The sequence below is a fragment of the Artemia sp. Qi Xiang Cuo genome, chromosome 3, assembly GCF_049724085.1.
Source record: "Artemia sp. Qi Xiang Cuo chromosome 3, ASM4972408v1, whole genome shotgun sequence".
In the NCBI taxonomy this organism is placed as follows: domain Eukaryota; kingdom Metazoa; phylum Arthropoda; class Branchiopoda; order Anostraca; family Artemiidae; genus Artemia; species Artemia sp. Qi Xiang Cuo.
In genome coordinates, this window is record NC_142796.1 from 62,520,815 (window position 1) to 62,534,208 (window position 13,394).

At 35.6% G+C, this 13,394-nt stretch overlaps 1 protein-coding gene across 9 annotated transcripts in view; it reads left to right on the plus strand.

Annotated features, from left to right (window-relative positions):
• Positions 1–13,077, plus strand: part of LOC148954385 (myosin heavy chain, muscle-like) — a 120,041-nt gene extending 106,964 nt beyond the window's left edge. For all 9 annotated transcript variants that reach the window (XM_089086364.1, XM_089086367.1, XM_089086365.1 and 6 more), the window contains exons 32-34: positions 2,833–3,068; positions 9,778–9,966; positions 12,898–13,077. In XM_089086364.1, coding sequence (XP_088942490.1) covers positions 2,833–3,068; positions 9,778–9,945 — 404 coding nt within the window. In that variant the 3' untranslated portion in view covers positions 9,946–9,966; positions 12,898–13,077. The remainder of the gene's footprint in view (positions 1–2,832; positions 3,069–9,777; positions 9,967–12,897) is intronic.
• The last annotated feature ends 317 nt before the right edge of the window (positions 13,078–13,394 follow it).

A 13,394-nucleotide genomic window follows, 5' to 3' on the forward strand; every position in this document is an offset into this window, starting at 1 on the left:
AGTCAAAATTGTGTAGAAAAATGAAGTACCTGATATTTCATAATCTTTATTTAAAAGTACGCAAATGCAGAATAGTTCAGGGGGGGGAAGGGGATTGAGAATATTCACCATGAACTACAGCATAGCACGACACAGCGTGTCATGCTAACACAACGACAGGATACAGCTGAACGGCTGAAAATTCAGTTGAAAATACGATTTTACATTATTTGTTTCTAATTTACTGCATTATTCAGAATCAAAGGCATTTAATGAAACCAGCTGTCTTAGACACATAGAAGATGCACTAAACGGCTCTTTTTTACAGCTATATACTTGAATATTTCACTTTAGCTTGTCATAAACCCTTGTAAAAAAAAAAAAAACACAAAAAAAAATCGCTGAAAAGAATGAAACAAATCCCTAAAGGCTTTAATAGATTTGTTCTTGAAATGTTCGTCAAGACGAAGAAGAAGACGAAAATTATGTTTCAACGCCCACTTTCGATTCCACGCTTGCATGCTGTAGTCGCTTTTTTTTTCTTGGAATCATTATAGTAGCCGTGTGACATTTACCTTAAGTAAAAATAAAAAATCTTACCAAACTCCTCCTCCATCCCACTCTATTCTAACATATGGAAATACTCTAAACCAGACAATAGTTCTTGCAGACAATAATCTCTATCAATGATTTACAACTTGTTTAAGTATAATTGTCAGAAGATCTTTCAGATCTTCTCGTAAAATAGCGAGATATTCAGTAAATATTCGTGAAATGTGTCAGGTCTTCTCTAGGAAAATAGATTTTAACACATTATGACATAATAACTATGTCTGATTTTTCTTTTTAGTATAAATGATAGAAACTTAAAAAATTAAACTTTTTGCTCATTTCCGTAAGCATATAATCTTTGTCAGGAATGAAAGAACGTACCTATATATATATATATATATATATATATATATATATATATATATATATATATATATATATATATATATATATATATATATATATACATTTTTTTTATTGTACCTTTAAGTTTTGCCTCAGCTCGTCTTTTGTCATTATGAAAGACATATCGCCGAACCTTTGTTTATTTTAATAGTTCAGGTTATGGGACAACAACTTCTTTTTCTTCCAGCGATTTATCTAGTCGAGGTTTTTTATTTCCAAAGGCATGGTAGGCATTGATGACTTTATTCATGTCAAAATCCAAAACCCAATCATCATCGCTGTCATTTTCTATTTTGACACGTTTTGATTCTCGCTGTCCAGGTTGATTTTCATTGACTCGCTCACATGCTCGGTGTCGTATGTCTTCTAAGCATGTATGTGTTTGCTCTTCGTTTTTATTTTTGACACGCCGCCGCTGTTCTTCTAACCACGTGTGTATTTGATCTACATTTTTGTTTTGGATTCACTTATTCGCTCGGTGTTAGGTGTCTCCCAACCGCGTTTGTCTTTGTTTTTCATTTTCATATTTGACACGCCGCTGCTTTTCTTCTAACCACGTGCATATTTTTTGTTCATTTCCATTTTTGACTCGCTCAAATGCTCGGTGTCACATATTTTCTTACCGTATGCGTCTTTGATGTTCGTTTTCAGTTGTGACACACCGCCGCTGTTCTTCTAACCGAGTGTGTATTTTCTCTACACTTTCATGTTTGACTCACTCATATGCTTGGTGTCGCATGTCTTCTAAGCACGTGTGTCTTTGCTCTTCATTTTCATTTTTTACACGCTCTAATTGTCGTTTTCACGTGTCTTCTAACCGCCCGTATCTTTGCTCTTCATTTTCATTTTTGACATGTTTTTGGATTTTAATTAATTCAGACAATTTAGCTATGGCCTTTGCTTTAGCCGCCTGTAAAGGTGTTGTCACCGTTGATGGTGCAAAATTTAGTTTTTTTAGGGCTACCAACAGACATTATATTATATAAATAGCTGATGCGTTGGAAACTCAACAGTCTTATTTATGCTATGTATGACATCATGTAATAAAATGCTTATATGACGTCATAAGAAATGCTTATATGATGTACTAAACTAGTACATGAAGTCCTTTGCAAAAACCAAAATTAAGGCTCTTAACGAATTTTCTCAGACTTCTGACCTATCTAGATCTTTTTTTTATGGGAGACTATCCCAAGATACTAATTTTTTCCGAAAAAAATATGGAGCCTTTTTCGGGGGAAAAAACATAAATATACAATTACAAGAGTGCCTATTGTTCTTTTCGATGAACCAAAATGAACACCCAAATAATTCAGAGTCAGATCTAGGAACAGTATCGAGGCTATTTTAAGTGACTCTGAATTCTCCTTTTCATTCGGGTTTACAATCATAAACTCAATCTTTGACGGTTCAATAGCAAGGCCAATCTTGGACAAACTAGCCTGAAGAGTCTCACCAGATATTTGCATTGAGGACAGGTTTTCAGCGAGAACTGTATACGACAGGTGACTAATATCAATATGGCTATCAGTAATATAGGGTGGAATATTTCACGTCGATATTCTAAGGGTGTTGTTGAAAGTTAATGGACTTAAGACTGAGCCTTGCTTCACCCCACGCTTTACAGGAATAGGATTTCCCAGTCCATCACGAGAACAGATCCGGACTATTGGATTCTGGTACTAATTCTAAAGGCACGCGAAATGTTACTAGATGGTAACAAGCGCGTGATAGCCAAAGACCCGAGCTGCCAACCTTAGAGAACGAAGCATGAAGGGGTGTGAATGTATTTAGTCATACTAATCCGTAGGTTGTATTTACGGCGGCGGGTAGTGATAATAAACATTTAAGTACTTTCTTATGAAGTCTAGTCTTCATAATCGATTCTATATTTAGGTGGCAAAAAGGCAATTCAAAAACTTGAACAGAGAGTTCGCGAACTCGAACAAGAACTCGATGGTGAACAGCGCCGACATGCTGATGCCCAGAAGAACCTCCGCAAATCTGAACGACGCATTAAGGAGCTCACCTTCCAAGCCGACGAGGACAGGAAGAACCATGAACGCATGCAAGATCTTGTTGATAAACTCCAACAGAAGATCAAGACATACAAACGACAGATCGAAGAAGCCGTAAGTGCCTCATTTTTCTTATTAACGACGTTTTACCAAAACAGAAAATCTATGGTAATAATCGTGTTTATACTTATCATCATTATTTGATATACCTACTAGCAGCAGGAACTGTCAGCCGACAGCCACAAAAAAAGAAAAAAAAACCGTATTGTATACTCTTGTAAACATGAGAAACTTGCTGAGTCTGGCTGTATAATGAGAAAAACCTCGCTTCAGATACCCTTTTTTTTTTTTTTTTTTTTTTTTTTTTTTTTTTTTTTTTTTTTAGCGTGGCACCATTGTTTCCAGTGCTGAAAATTAAAGATTTTCTGGAATGACCAACATTACCAATTATATACGTATATCAGTTGGAAAATGAAATAATATTTATGCGACTGTGATTGAATATATTTCAGTTCAGTACTACTCTGCAGATTAGTCTTTTCTTACCTCACTATCAGTACTGGCTACGCAACTATCAAATGATTCACAATACCAGAATAAGTTTTATAAACAATGGAAAACTAACTTTCTTGTCATTACTTACCATAAAATGTAAAATCTATTAGAATATCATAATTATTTATATTTGTGAAGAATTGGGGACAAGTCTAAACTAATCTGTCAGTAATAGCGATATCATCTAGAGCCAGTGACTAAAAGGATGTTGGTTAGTTTAAGGAGAAAAGGTGAAGGCTTCAATAGACCTGGAGAGGGAGTTGGACACATTGAGTTTCCCTTGTCCAATTTGAAGTGGAGACAATACGGCTAGAATTCATGATTTGAGTCGAAGTATCTGTCATTTGTGATGACCACCTTTAGACCTTGCTTTTTTCCGAAAAAAGTGGACCTGTTAGCGTTTCAGTGAAAGCTCCAGAAAGTATTTGGCTTTACTGGTTCAAGTAATCTCTTATTCCTACTCAGAAAATGTAATTCAGTCTGATAAGCCGCTAATAAAGGAGGCTTGGTGTGACTTAACTTTTATCTCTTTTTATGACTGGGCGGGCCCATAGGTTCTGGGCCGAGGCTCATGTCACGAGGACCCCTCGCCTCCGCGTCCTCCTAAAAATAATAATTATTGGCTAGGAGATGAATGATAAATTTTTGCGGATCAGATGTATTCTGATATATTACTATTCCAATTTCCCATCGAATCGCGAACAATCTGTAAAGCAAATTGTCTCGTTACTTTTATGGAGTTACTTTGTCTCCTGTTCCATTTCTTTTCTATTTATAGCGATCTGGAGCTGTCTCTCAGGTTTGACCAATGAGATAATGTCCGTAGACAGCCACAGCTCCATGCACTGCAGTTATCAACATGGCTTTAATTTTCTTATTTTGCATCTGCTACCTGTTTGTCTATTGGTCAAAAGCAAAGATTTGACGCTATCTGATGTTGTATAAACAAGTATTCAGGGGTTTCTCACTCTGGGAACTATATTTAAACTTGTTTTTTGGGGTTTGGGGGGGGGGGAATTGGGCTATATATAAATTTGAGCTATATATTTTCACATTAGGGGGGGTGGTGGTGGTAAAGCATTGCATATATTAAATACGCAACCTAGTTAGGTTAGGTTACGTATTTAATATATGCAATTTTTTATATTCGAGGGTAGGGGGGTTGGGGTGAGTAAAGTCAAGCGATTTCAGGATTGATATAAGCATTTTAGGATTTTAAAAAATCGTTCCCAGAATTTTATAGTATTTCCTTCTAGATTGCCCCAATTGTACATTGATATCAATTTTTCTTCTATCCTCGGATATAAGGAGACATTTTTCAATGTACGAGGTGCACATTGTAACTGCAATAATGAATATTATAGTCAGCTCAGCTTTGTAATTTTGCCAAATAAATGATGTAAAAACACAGCTTTTATGCATTGTAATATCTTAAAATTTCCTATTTGAACACCCCCCCCCAAGTGTTTGTCTGACTCGTATTAAGGGTAGTCTTTGGTTTTAGAGTCCATGCGTGTTTCCCTGTCTTTTCAGTCTTTTCAGCATATAATGTTTGTAGCTATATTTTGGAAAAATTTTGAGAATTTGATCATTGAGAAGTTTACGAACTAAATGTACAACTCATACCCATCAGTTCGGTCCAAAATATTATGCATTGTAATATCTTCGGACACCCACGTGCTAACCTAAGCAATTTTGTGGAACTGATGTGCAATCCTGATAACGTGACGAAGTTATTTCATAGAAGACCCGATAAAAAAAAGGCAACAAAATTTCCATGTTAAACATTTTTAATAGTTGAAACGTTAAGCGAAGAAAAGGCAACAAAACTGCGATTAAAACACTCCTTTGAGACGGCAAGGCCAACTAAAAATCTATATAAAATTGCTTATTTTCAAAGCATAAATTATCACAAGAAAAGTTAAGCATCAGATCAACTACTAAACACTACGCTTATAATATCGGAGGACCTAAAACAGGCGAAGAGCCTGAAAATCTGCACCTTGGCTGAAGTTTAGGAATCCCAGATGCTGCCGGACGAGGGATACGTGACTTCACAGGGGAAGCAGAATGATCAGTAGAGTTTTTCTCACTTTCACTCTTAGCTGCACGCTTAATATTTGGTTTTTCATCGCACAGCTGCTGCCACTGCTTCTTCAAGGTACCAAAACTTTTATGCTCTTTCTGCTCAGCCACTTTTAAAGAATTTGCAGTCTCACGGGACTTAACTGCTTCTTCCTCTAGAAAATTTCAATTGGCGATGTCGGGGAGTTCCATGAGTGCCGTAGTCGTTCTATGATGCGCTGACATTATCATTAGGTGTGCTAGTCTTTATACCCTTATTAGAGGGGTAATGGGTTTTTATCTTTATTTAGTTTGCCATTGCGACTGCCCCATTTAACATAATCGGTCTGATTACAGCCTTATAAAAAGTATATTGCCTTTTTTCAAGCTAAGCCTCAGTTATTTCCCAGCATCCGTTGGTGCTGTATTAGGGAAGCTGTATCTTTTCGTGTTTTCACTGTACAGTGAGTTTTCCCGCTTAACTGACTATGACCCCAAGGTACTTTATCTGTCGTTTTTGGAAAATCGGTTGGCTATATAATTTTGAGCGAAGGAAACTTGCCATTTCCTCTTCTTGTGTAAAAGCTACTATTCTGCTTTTTTTCTGGAGCTTATCTTGCTTTGTGTTTTTGTGACCATATTTTGATTTCATTCAGCAATTGTTGTCCTGTCTCAAATATAGTTCTCAAACATTTTCCTCTCAATAGAGATGCTAGATCATCATCATATGCCAGTGTAACTCCGAATGATGTTTTAATACATTCGTTAGTTTATCCATGACAAAATTCCGCATATATGAGGAGCTTACTCCCCCTCCCCCTCCTGTGAGCAATCTTTATGAACCGTTTTGGATTTTTTTTTTTTACGCCTTTTAGCTCTATGACTCCTTGGCGATTTCTGGGCGCATGGGAGCACCATTTCTGAAAACGTTGATCTGTTTTTTTCCTTCTCTATGGCTTCCACCTCTATATTTCCACCTCTATGTCTTCAAATGCGGCATTGTCAAGTACACCTTCTATGAATAAAAATATACTCAGCGCATATTGCTTGAAGGCTAGTTCAACTCGCAATACCAATTGATGTACTACAGCTTCCATTGGGCTTCCTACTTGAAACCCCATTTTATTTTCAGAAATTAGTCAGAAACTAAACGTTTTTTTTATTTTTTTCTCGATAAATAAAAGTTCGAATAGGGATAAATCCTTTTACTAGACAGTGATTATTCACAAAAAATACTGGATTTCTGCTGATGACGGTCACTGTATATGTGACCGAAATATCCAATTTTTTTGTGAATTATCACTGTCTGATTAAAGGATTTATCCCTATTCAAACTTTAATTATCGTCATGGAAAAGGCAGTGTGGTCTCCGAAATTACTTGGTTTTTTCTTCTTTTTTTATAGTACGGTAGGTGGTTAGCGGAGGTCTTTGCCAAAATATCTGCTTTGTTTTTACGTCATCCATAGCCAGTGTGATATCAGGATCTATTAAAAGTTTTAGAAGAAAAATTGATTAGGTGCGGTGCAGAGTTTGGGAAATTCTGGATAATTGTACTTTCTGTAGATAGAATGTTAGACCTTCCCCACCGCCCAAAGAAATCTCCTTCTCCGTAAATATTCGGACTCTGTTGACCCATGAAGCATGAGAGATAACTGAAATATCAGCAATGTATCCTATAATTCTACCTTTGCTGTCAAATGGTGGGAAAAAGAAAATCTATTAATTGTTTTGATTTGAGTTGACACTCCGGGATACTGGATTTTATATTGCTCAATATATAACTAAGTTGGCTTGGATATTTAGTCCCTCTGCCAGGATTTAAGAATAAATTGTAAATGCGTCATTTATTTTTCAGCTATAAAATAGGAATTGCAAACATGAGGATGATTTTTCTTTGACAGGATATGTGATTTGGGGCGAGTATGTGGGTTGTTTTGGGAATAATTATCTTGCAACTGACTCATAATCACTAATGACAATTTTAGAAGGAGGACCGTATATAATTATATAATAAGCAGGGTATATAATTTGTGGCAAATATGTGGGTTGTTTTGGGAATAATTATCTTGCACCTGACTCATAATCACAGATGGCAATTTTTGAAGGAGGACGAGACTGTAATGTTCTGTTGTGATTCTTTTTTCAAGAATGTGACCTAATGCTTGAAATCGCGTTGTAAGGCTCGAGTATTCGGTGGTTTTCGTATTTTTACTTTCTCTTTCTCTTGTGCAGTGGTCGTTAGCAGTAAATCAAAAGACGTTATGTGTGATTGTGAGTTCAATCGGGCTCTTTGGACTATATTCTCAAACTCAGCACACCCTATCCATTATTTTAATTAGTTTTACCGTATGCTATTTAGTTCTATAGATTCTTATAAGTTTTTATTATTTTGCCAACATACGGCTATATCCCTTTCAAAGTATTTAAAAGTAATTAGAAAACTTTTGGTATCAAAATCAACTCTACCTTAAAAAATCTTCTTTATACAAATAACTACTTTTTAATAAGAGCTGTAAAACACAAAGTTTCTCTTAAATTTTCCATTCTTTTCCAAAATTTTTGTTTCGTAACAAATTGCCTTTTGAATAATCAGAAACGAGGCATGCCCATTATTATCAGCAGTCCTTAGTAAATATCTGCAAGTGCTTTGCAGATATTTTAGCGAAGAATAATGTACCTGAAAATCTAGTTCTTCTAAAAGATATTAGGAACCTCTAGTTCCTAATATCTATCTCATTTACTTACCTTATTAGAGGAGGGAGTTTATCCCAATATCTACCTCATTAGAAGAGGGAGCTTACAAAAAAGAAGCTTTGTCCTTTGTAAATATCTGCAAGTACTTTGCAGATATTTTAGCGAAGAACAGTGTCCCTCTAGTTCCTAATATCTACCTCATCTACTTACCTTATTAGAGGAGGGAGTTTACCCCAATATCTACCTCACTAGAAGAGGGAGCTTACAAAAAAGAAGGTTTTGATTAGTAAACAGATTTCGTTCCCATTTGACAATGAAATGCGATTTCTTCAACTTGAGAAAGCTGGTTCCTTCACACTGTTTTCAATGCATTCCTACTGACTAGATTACGTTCATAACCTAGAATCTTTAGCCCTCTTAGTGGACCTGATTGTCCAAAAGTATATTTAAGATTAAAAAAAAAAATGTTCATAGCTCGTGTCCCGCACATGTTTTGATAAACCTAAGAGTATGAGAAACACTATATAATTTCTGAATTAATGCATTTGATGGTCATAATAAGGCTTAAGCATTTGGTGGCAGTTCATGTATCATTGGAATTGCAACGACACCGTTTAGAATTGAAGAATACCTCTTTGTGCTTGAAAATGGGCAAAAATATCATTCTGGTTTCTCTTAGACACGGGTACATTTCCTTCTTCAGTTTGATTAAAATTTACGAAACAATTTTTTTGATTATGGTAGTTTGCGAAGAGTCCAAAGAAAACAGATTATGCACGTCTATAGATAATAATGAATAAAGAACCGGTGATATATAAGTTATTTTAATACATATTTTGGCACCAGGTTCAGCACGAGTTTCTAACTTACCGCTAGGACTTTCATCCGGTTTTATGCATCTGTCCACCTTCTCTCTAAGTAATTAATAAATGTTTTTGTCGTAGTGACTCCCTAAGGGAAATGGCTCCAAATATATTTCTAATGCTGAACAAAGCTTTCTTTCTAATTGCTGTTTCCTAGGTATTTCCTCCCTCAGGTGAACAGAGTGAGGTGAATGCCTATGTTTCTGTCTTATCGCCTTGAAATAAACTGTCACATAGTGAAATGGGGAGCTGTGCTGAATAATTTGTAGAAAGGATTTTCTTTACGCCGTATTAAAGCCTTGGTTTTAAAGGTATTTCGCAAAACCTATTACGGACTCTGGAGTGGTGCCAAATAAGCCTTGAGAGCTGTAGCACAAAATGAGTCATATTTTCCAACGGGTCTAAAGCAGAAGCTATTTAGAGATATGACTGGAAGGGATGGAAAACAACGTTCAGAGCGAAGAATTCCATTCACCTTTCCAGCATAGGAGAATCAAACCTGATTAACTTTGGTCTTTCAATCGTCATTTTATTCTATTGATTGGTAGCTGGCTTTAGCCTAGTCAAATGAACAAAACTTTCTTAAAGAAATAAAATTCCTTGTTTGAGGGGTTTACTGACAAACTACGTTTTTTTTTCTTTATAGGAAGAAATTGCTGCCTTAAATTTGGCTAAATTCCGCAAAGCACAGCAGGATCTTGAAGAAGCAGAAGAGAGAGCAGACGCAGCTGAGCAGGTTGTTGCAAAAGTTCGCGCTAAGGGACGTGGAGGTTCAGTTCAAAGAATCTCTCCCGCACCCCAACCTCGTAAATGAACTCCTTATTAATGCTGAATTGTAAGTTTTCTTCTATCAATTATTTTGTTTGAAAGGTTTGTCTTCTTTTATGTCTCCCCCCTGTTTTTTATAATGCATCTTCCGCTGTAAATATAGCATCTTCTAAGGTCTTTTTCGATGAGGTAGATTAATTTTTTCTTAAAGGGGGGGGGGGATACAGAACGATGATTGGTGGTCTTTAGCGGTTACAAAACCGGACAGGGGAATAGAAAGCTTTTGTCGTTTAAAGCCTAACTCAAAATAAGAATGTTGAAATTTAATCTCCCTGAGATCTTCCTTAATAGGACAAATCGAGCGAAGACGGTATTTCCCATTGGTATTGATTCTTAACGCAAACGAGCTAATAGCAGCTTAAGTAACTTGAATGGAAAAAAATGGCAAGCTGACCAATGGTCTGCGTAGTGCAGGTACCGATTGGCCGGGAGTGCAATGCGTGGTTGGAGGCATATCTTTTGACGCTTTCCATGTTTTACTCCCAAATATTAAGGTTGGCTATCCATTTGGAGCTGGTTCAAGGTTATAGAATCAGGCTGCTGACCCCCGTTCCAAACCAAATAACCAGTGACACGAGGACTCGAACCCCCGTCCTCACGGACAAAGGACCTCAAGTCTAGCGTGCTTAATACTCGACTAAGACAGCTCAAGTAACTGAAATAGCTAATAACAATTAAAACGGCGTTTTAATCAGTAATAAAGGGGCTAATAAAAGATAATAATTACGCCTGACTTCGCCTTAACCTTCGTTTCATAAGGTTTTTGATTTTTTAGTTGTAATAGAAATCCAAATTTTTACAGGAATTTTACAACATATGGAACAAAACTGAGAACTTTTAAAATCAACAACGTAGAAAATTAGAAAGAACGCCAAGTATGGAAAATAACACAAAGAAAAGATGATTAGACAGAAAAACATGCGATAAAATGAACAAAAAGAGAGAGCCAAGAAGACGACAAAGGCATATAAAACACAGCAAGAAAACATATATGGTTTTGAATTTTTGGATCCAAAATTGTTTTAAAGTGTTTAGTATTAAGTAGTTCAAAAAAGATACAAAAATTCTACCTTCTCCATAATGTAGAATTTAGTTACCCTCGTAGATTCTTCTGACCTAATTCTCGATGTTTACTATTTTCAGATTTCTGGGACCATAGACTAGAATAAACAGTCCCGATCTAACTCCTCCTAAACAACTCTAAACGGGAAATAAACCTACAAAATTTCAATGTGTTTAATTTGTAGGAAAAAAGCACGCATATGTTCATTAAGACGCAGCGATAAAATTTGCAAAATTTGTAGAATTCTAGATTCTACAAATACAGTAGCTTAAAAATTGGAAATTAAAATCAGATAATTGAAAACTAACATAAAAGGACCGTTGAAAAGGACATTCAAACATTTCGGAGGACTTTTGCTGGTTTCTAATATTATATTTTATTTATCAAATATAAAATAATAATTTTATTTTAATATTCTTTTTTTATCATTGTTTTCAATAGACCCGGAAATTGTCTTGAATCGAGGGTTGTTTGTATTTTTTTCAGTACAGGTACAACGTTCAAAGTTTTATTTTACCCTTTGCCTACTTAACAAGTATTTAACAAGACTTTGGCGTACTTAACAAGACTTTGGTGTGCTTAGCAAGACCTCTTTGAAGGGGAAGGAAGGGTTCAAAGGTGATTTTTGGCCTTCTTGGAAATATTGAAAACTCCAAGTTTTGAAACAACACATCTTACTCTTCCTACAGAAACTAGTTTATTTTCATTTACTTATGAAAGTGACTATGGAACCTCCGAATTATAAACCTCTTTAAAAAATCGAGGATAATAACCTGGCTTATAACAGAAGTGACTTCATGGGAGACGTGTAATGTGCAATAATTAATTATTTTTGTTCTTTCAAAACAATTAATTTTTTTAATTATTTTATTTAATTTAGTATTTTTATTTCATTTATTAATAGTATATTCCTTTTACAAAAGGTATTGGTGTCTTTAAGTCACCTCCACAGGAAAGAGACCCTTTCCAAGGCTACCATATCAATAAAGGTACTTACCAAAACTTCCAGGTTGTAGGTGAATATCATGAAATATTTTTCAAGAGGATGGGGTCTGAAATTCGAAGAAATGTTATTCCCGATATTTCCCTTGAAAAAGTCTTTTCTCTGGAAATTCAAGGGAATATATTTAGATAAATAAATAACTATTTTATTCTCCACAATAGGACAAAACACACGCTAGAATAGTGTTGTCAATTACGTGTCAACCCAAATACTTGCAATGCACTTAAAACAACCCCAGGACTTAAGATTAAGCACAAACTAAGGTACACATGAAGCCAAGTATTTGGTCAGTCGAATTGGTAAGTGGGAGGTGGCAAGCTTTGCTTGTGACGACCAGCCGACCGGATAAATTGGGAAAATATCTTCATGAGTTTCAGACGATAATCATTTGAAGCCAAATTTTATCATCAGGCCGTTTCGTCTTTCTTTAAGGGTTGGTAGACTTTATACCCTGAAACTATCTTCATAAGAAAAATTCAGAAATCCTAAAATAATTCTGCCCTCTTGCTATTGGGTAGTCTCGAGCATATCACTGAGTAGAGGTAAGGCGTGTGTGCCACAGGATGTCGAGTGTATTGGGCATTTGGCCCAACCTAAGTGCAGAAAATAGCCCTTAGTTGCTTAGGGGGCGGGGGGTCGCGAACAGATGCTACGTTTACGGGAAACGGCAATACGAAATTTAAATAAAAGCTTTAAGTGGAATTGAAATTTAAACGAAAATTGGGGATTGCCCATGCCTATCACTTAAAATTTCTCTCTTTAGAAACTGAATAAAAATTTTGCTTTGCTAAGAACTATTGTGTTGTAACCATTTTTTTTTTATTTAGGAAGGTCTTTTTAAGTCTAATAGAAAAGTTTGTTTTTTCTTTCAGGTACGAAAATCATCTGACTAGATATCGAAATTTGGGTTTCAATCAATTCAGAAATCCCTTTAGAAAGAATTAGAAGTAGAATTTTTTTTTCGGAAATTATTGTTTCGAAATACGAGTCGATTTCGTAAGTTTTTTCTTTTTGTTTCAAATTTGCAAACAAATTAAAGTTTATTTCCTGTGTATCTTTCTATCTGTTTTAAGCTTTTGATAGTTGGTTTATTTTAGTTCAAGGTCTAGTTTGTGTTGTTCTGTCGGAGCAGAGCAAAAACTAATTTTTAATATTCGATGACAACATTTTTGACAATTTGAATTGAATAAATCCAGGAATTACATTGTTCCAATCGAGAGAAATTGGAGGATTAAAGGGACGGCTTATAAATCAAAGTCTGAAAAAAATGCCACATAAGGACTTTTGAATTGCCACGACCGTATTGTCTGTATGTGGGGGGGGGGGGGGTCAGTGGTTCTATTTTGGAGCCAACATAATTTTATGTTTT